Source organism: Octopus bimaculoides, chromosome 2, assembly GCF_001194135.2.
Source record: "Octopus bimaculoides isolate UCB-OBI-ISO-001 chromosome 2, ASM119413v2, whole genome shotgun sequence".
In the NCBI taxonomy this organism is placed as follows: Eukaryota; Metazoa; Mollusca; class Cephalopoda; order Octopoda; family Octopodidae; genus Octopus; species Octopus bimaculoides.
Genome location: NC_068982.1, coordinates 16,746,267 through 16,753,400, shown reverse-complemented (window position 1 = coordinate 16,753,400; position 7,134 = coordinate 16,746,267). Strand labels below are relative to the sequence as shown.

The window sequence follows — 7,134 nt, the reverse complement described above, 5'->3', positions numbered from 1 at the left end:
TATGCCGAACGGCTGCTGTCACGTGTGGGACGAATTCGGTTGTCGTCCGAGTCTATCGTGAAAATTGTTCGCTACCTTCCCTTAACCGAGAAGGTAAGGCAGTTTTCATCGTACTGGTAGCCATGGTGAAAGAATATGTGTGGTGGACTCGAGCGAAAGATTTAGAGACAAACACATTCATCTCTGGTCAATCGCTCATCAACTTTTTCAAGTGACACTTGAAAAGAAGGTGAGAATAGAGAGGCAAGATTTGACTCATGAAAGATTCATTAAAAGGTGGGTGAATTTAGCAAAGATGATACGCGTGAATGACGAAACCACTTTGAGCATGATCCTGTAAATCCAAGAGAGAGAGAGAGAGAGAGAGAGAGAGAGAGAGAGAGAGAGAGAGAGAGAGAGAGAGAGAGAGAGAGAGAGAGAGAGAGAGAGGTAGAGAGAGAGATAGAGAGCACTTTGCTCTCATGTGTTTTTTCCCTCCCTGCTTGAGGTTACCGTGGTCTTTTTCGTAGGCTTTTCTTTCCAGGGATAAACCTAATCTATTTAAAAAAATTTTTGCTCTTTTCTGTGATACAAGATCCCTTTCGATCGTTTTTTTATACTTTTTTTTACACGAACCCTTTTGATCGGAATTTTTACCTCCTTTTTTTCTATTTTCTTCTTTTTTATCTTTCGAAAAGAAAAGCTCTACATTGTGTTTTGTCCCCTCTGTATTCGGCCCTGTGTGGCTAATATAGAAAGTTATCTACCGTTATCTAAAACGCTGTGTTGACACATATCCAACATCTGTCAATGTGTAACAGTCTATTTGTGTGTATCTAGTGTCTAATTTATGTTAAACAGACTCAGATGAATATTTAACGCTTTAAAAATTACTTGCTTTAAAGCGACAGTTTGAAAAACTAGGTAAGAGTTTAAAAATTTGTTCGTTTAACATTTATTTTTGAAAAATGATTTTAAACTTTGATATTCCTGAGATAATGATATAGAGCATTAAAGTAACAAGAAAATGCAACAACATTACCTAATGCTTAAATGGGACGGAAGGAATGGTATACTTTCGTAGTTTTACTCCTTTATTGGTTCTTGCCATTAACGTGGGGCTGTAGAGTATCATTGTTTAATTGTTGAAATTATATAATTTATTATGGAATATATCATTCGACGGTTCAAGTTCTCAATATTTAAATAATTTTTGCTAAGAAAATTTTATATGATTTGAATTAAACATGAATAATTAAAAAGAAAACCGTTTCGATTAATATGAATTTTAACATCCGTTGCTTGATTGACAGTAAATATGGTATGCAAAGATTGCACAAAGACCGAGGCTACCAAGAAATAGTGAAACTTTGACTAATCGTCCTGCAATAGTGGTTGCTTTCAGTGCGCCTACTTATTACCTGCTTCGACCATTTTTTGTGCCTAGAAAATAAAATGAAATATTTTAAGAAATTTAAAATATGTAAACAGAACTCAGCAACAAATACATTGGCTTCAAATGTTAGCACAAAGCCAACAACTGGTACTTATCGACTCCTAAAAGATGGAAGGCAGAGTTGACCTCGGTTGATTTTGAACATAGAACGTAAAGACCAACGAAATACCGCTAAACATTTTGCTTGGAGTTCTATCGATTCTGCCAGCAAATATATCGAATTATATGGATTAACAATATAGTTTGTTCTTCATAAAAGGATGAATGGTGGGATGCTGGCGTGACTATAAATTCTACTAATATTTTTATAGTGTGGGTGTGGTGGTGATGAACTGATATTATTTATCAGTTTCATAACCATTGTTCTTATAAAAGTAGATATTTTACCAAATCCCGTTGCTACTTTGGTGTTAGAGCTATGATATGGACACTGGATTAATAGAAACCTTATAATGACATGGTAAGTTGGCAGCGATATAAGAGATGAGTGGGAAAAGACTGTTGTGGTTGAAATACTAGGAGTGGTTATTGTTAAACATAATGGAACAAACAAGTATTACAGGTGACCCTTTATATAAGGACCCTTATCACAATTATTACAATCATATTGCTCGTTTGATCTTGGCGGAAGATTTACTGAGTAGTCAACGACCAATTCAACACCTACCTTGTCTCGGTGAAGTGCTTGTGTGTTCCATTGACCCGAAGAGCAATGCTGGAGGGAGAGAAATCTTCAAGCAGGTTTTACCAGGCCAGACAGGTCGAACGGTAGAAGACAGACAAAGCCTTAACCATTAGATGAATAAACCTCAATGACAATAAATCGAAGCGTAGGCAGCAGGGTGTGCATTTAATTATCGGCAGGACCTACCAGATCAGATTCGTGGCTTTGAACTAACAGGATGTCATGCAGAGGATCTTGAATACAAGACAATGGATGAGACCCTAATATTCCTAGTTAGATGAAAACTGCGGGACCATATGAAGCAACGCCTTGTCACTCCTATAGTATGTGCAACCGAAACCCTTAGGGCCTTCTTGAGGGACGACCTAGATAGATGATCTTGTTTAGGTCTTTTGTTTTGCTTCTCCTCTAAGATCTTCATCAATTAAATGCATATCAATTCCATGCCGGAGCCACAATCAGTCTATGACACAACTACTAGGAGACAATCTCAACTAATCCTGTTAGAAATAGCAGCCAAATTCTTCAAATCAGAACATTCTCTCTTTAAAAAATGATATTGGATAATATCACATTGGATAATGTAATCCTTATAGAGTTTGATAAAATGCCTGGAACGTCATAAATCAGTTCTTGTGGATACGATCTGATGTTGAGTTTAACTCAGAAATACCTACATTTTGTTGCTAAAATGTGTTGATGCAATAAGTGTATGTTTTATAATAATAGCAGGACTTGGCTGTTTGCCATCATCTAATTATTCTGAGGAGACAAACACTTTCATCAGGATCACCCAGGGTACAAGAGCAGGTCACAACACATACTGCCTACACTTTGGAAATATTCGATCTTTACACGCATTGCTCCACAGTTAAAAAAAACAACCTGTAGACATAACAGAGACAGAGGTAGCTGAACAACGGTCTTTTTAGGTATGGTATAGGAGACTGCAAGTCAGTTAACCCGGTTACATCAAACGTTGAGACAAAGAAATGCAAATCAGCACTTTAAACCACCACAGACACTTAAAGATCCAGGGCGGCCTCCGGAGAGCTCTTAGGGTACCCACCTGGTTAATTTATTCCTATACACTTATCGTATTAATTCTCATCCTACAACGAGCTACTGAAGCGGTCTAGCATAATATGGAAAAGACTTACCATAAATACATCCCTGAAGGATATCCTGTTGCCACCCCAAAAGAATATTAAGACTACTTAAAAGATCTCATTGAGAAAACTAATTCTTTTATCCGTTGTATGAGGTGGTGCGCATACCATTTTGACCGGGGAAAAGAGAAGAAACACCACAAAAAATAACATACTACATTTATTTAAATATTGCGCTTTTCCACCACCTAATCAGAAACTAGCCAGATTCAGAGACGAACTTTGGAGTATAGCAAAGAACATTATATTCCACAAATTCCCCTAAGAAGGAACCAACACTTAATAAAATGCACATACTACTGAAGGAACTCAAAAATAAAACCGGACTTCTTGTGCATGCAGATATAACTGGTAACTTGTACCAATCATAATACAACTTATACAATCACTGCTTAAAAAATTAGGGAGTACTGAAAAGCCACAAAATAACTCATGTTAATAACTTAACTAACATAAGCTTACTGGCTAAAAACGTAAGTTGAAAAATTAAATTTAGAGGACAGGACTGAACTTTACGTACTCAGAACCACTTGAATCAACCTCAAAGACCATAATCCTAACTTCACTACTAACCCTTCTGTAAGATTGATATACTCCAAAAATCAGATCTACTCAGGATTAGAAAACAAATGATTGATAAATACATACCAACACTTAAGGATACTATAAAACTTAACCTCTGGTCCAGCTGATATAAAGTAATTGATTAGTTCAACAGAATTATCAATAAAAGAAAGAAATTCATTCAGTTATATATATCCAACAACTATTATACTATTAACCACGTGCTCCTCAACAAGGCGCTACTTTTGCTGCGAAAATTTCCAATCTTTCTAGGGATGAAGTAATATTAACATCTAGAAAATCTATCATAGAATTCGAGGGAAAGTACTAGGTTAAAAAGAACAGACGAGATTATTACTACAGGTCTAGCAACTCCACTCAGTGCTGTAAACCAACGTTGTATTTTTGTAACGTTCACTCCAGTATAGCAGTATAGTTAGTTAGACAAGTAAAGACACGACTATCTATGATCGATTTCGCCGACTTCTCGACGACTCAGCTTCCGATATCACAGTATTTGTAACGAGTGATGGATATGTGATCTTGAATTAAAATATATACAGAGACCAAAGTTGATTATGCGCTTATATTTAGTCGTGTTGTACATTTTTCGATAAATTTGCTTTATTTAAATGTTTTTGTACAGAAATTGTTTCTTTGCACTGGTAGATGGAGAAAACTGTGAAAGTCAGTTGGAGATTCCCTACACATCTCTCTAAGTGTTCACTCAAACGTATCTGTTTATACCTTGGGAAAACAGGCCTCTTCCTTATGCAGTATGGTTCTACGTCTAAGTGACATGCTTGTAGTTGTGTCCACAACCTAAACAAGTTATAACATAAATTAAGTTCTCGGATGCACAAGTGAAGTTGGTCTTAACTGTGAACCTCTCTCCTTATTTGAATTGGAATTCCAAACTTTCCAGTTTGGACGCCCATAATTTTTAAACATTGGTTTCGTGGTTGTTGTATATTGCTTTGCATTTGTCAGTAGTCTTTTCAGCGATTTGGGTTGCATTTTACATTTTATGACTTTATCTCTAGTGAGCATTGGTAGATTTTGTACAATGGTGTTGTATGCCTCATTGTTTCTAGGGTTGTGAGTCGATATATACAGAAGTATTTTGAGATGAGGTGTGGTGTTTCGTTTTGTTTCCCTTGATGTTTTAATGCCTATTTTCTTGGCACGTTTAATTCCATCATCTAGAAATGAGGTTGGATAGTGTCTCTCAGTTAGTATTTTTTCTGAGGTCTTGAAGACGAAGGTCCCGAGTATTTCTATCAGACATTATTGTGCAAGTCCTTTTCGCTAAATTATAGGGAATATTTCGTTTGATGTGTTTCGGGTGGCATGAACTAAACAGAAGATGATACTTCGAGTCCGTTGGTTTATGATAAATGTCACTTAAAATTTGGCTGTTGACTTCTTTTTTTATCAGAATATCTAAGAAAGGAAGTTGTTCTTTGCTGTAGTCCGTAGTAAACTGAATGTTTGGCTTTATACTATTTAGTATTCATTTAGAATTCAAAAGTTTATCAATGGTCTCATTGCAAATGATAAAGCAGTGATCCAGATATCTTTTCCAGTTCTCTCTTATATACTGGTTGAATGGGTATCAATATTTTTGCAATGAAACTTCATATATAGTGAATTCAAAATATCCCAAGAACAGTGGCTGCTTTCATTCTCATTGCAACACCACATTTTTTTCGGTAGCAAGTGTCATCAAATAGGAAATGCTTTCTGGAAGTTCTTCGGGATACTTTTCCAACCACAATTTTATTGCTTCTATCCCATAGTCATGTGAGATATTGGTGTAAAGATTAATAACATCCAAGGAGACCGTTAACATCTCTTCATTAGTTGTTTTTGATAGGTGGTTCAGTATATCTCGATCGTTTCTAATGAAGCTTTCAATGTAGTTCAACAAGGGTTTCAATAGGATTCAAGGAAGTTGCTTAGGCGGTGGGTTTTACAGGCTGGGCCAGCTATAATGAATCTTGACTTCAACGGTGGGAAAACGGTGTTAATTTTTTCCTTAGTTACAAAACTGAGTTTAAAAGCGAATACAGTTCACATGACCCCTTCCTAAGAGTCTAGCACAAATTCTACTTGTGCATCCGTGAACTTAATTTATGTTATAACTTGTTCAGATTATGGACACAACTATACAGGAGAGACAAGTTTGTCACTTAGACGGAGAACCACAGTGCATAAGGAACAGATCCGTTTCCCAAGATATAGATAGATAACTTTGAGTGAACACATAGAGAGATGTGCAGGGAATCTCCAACCAGTTTTCCCCACTGCAAAAAAACAGTTTCTGTAGAATAAAATTTAAATAAAGAAAGTTTAGAAAATTACTATTTTTAAATCTCACAACGAAAGATATTCAGCAACAGTACTTTGGAGTAAAGATTTTTGCCAACATAACATGGTAGTCCTGTTTTAGGACGAATGTTGCTGTAATTTAGCCCCAGGAGACATCGACCCCAGCTGGCTATACGGCATGATTTGTGTCCTTATATTTTCGAACAAGGGAATCTTCTGTGCTGATGAAACGAAATAACCCGGAAATCGCGTTACACAGATATTGTTTTGAGCTGAGTGGGGGTGCTAGATTCCCTTGTTCGAAAATATAAGGACACAGATCGTGTCGTATAGTCAGCTGGAGACGATGTCTCCTGGGGCTAAATTACAGCAACAATCGTCCTAAAACAGGACTGCCCTGTTATGATGGCAAAAATCTTTACTCCAAAAAAAAAAAATTACTTTATCGAAAAATTCAGAACATGCCTAAATATGAACGCATAATCGATTTTGTTCTCAGTATATATTTTAATTCAGGATCACATACCCATCACTGTATACATTTCATCTCACTACTTTAGGTCATGAGTTTTTGTGTGTTTATTTAAGCCTCCCCAAAAATGAGCAATTGCCTTCCCTGTCCCAAAGAGTAACTATCACCAGTTACCTCCCATTAGGCTTTTTGTACTTGTTGATTCATTCACAAAGAACACGGGCTAAAATCTTTTGAAGTAAATACAAAATCAAAATAATTTCAATGTCATGATTAGCAAAAGCGAAACCAGTCGACAGCCACAATAATTTTCACTCAAAATATAATAAAACTATGTAAACTGTGTGCATTTTCCTTCTTTTATTATATATATATATATATCTTTGCATTACAACTCACCACGTGGGATAATCAAAATTCTCTTCCTTCCTTCTCTTACAATGTGTGTATATATATATATATATATATATTTATATAT

At 36.0% G+C, this 7,134-nt stretch overlaps 1 protein-coding gene across 1 annotated transcript in view; it reads right to left on the bottom strand.

The window, feature by feature from the left end:
* Nucleotides 1–918: 918 nt before the first annotated feature.
* The window catches only part of LOC106884202 (uncharacterized), a 26,765-nt gene continuing 20,549 nt past the window's right edge, over nucleotides 919–7,134 (bottom strand). The window contains exon 4 of the mRNA XM_014935450.2: nucleotides 919–1,422. Coding sequence (XP_014790936.1) covers nucleotides 1,390–1,422 — 33 coding nt within the window. The 3' untranslated portion in view covers nucleotides 919–1,389. The remainder of the gene's footprint in view (nucleotides 1,423–7,134) is intronic.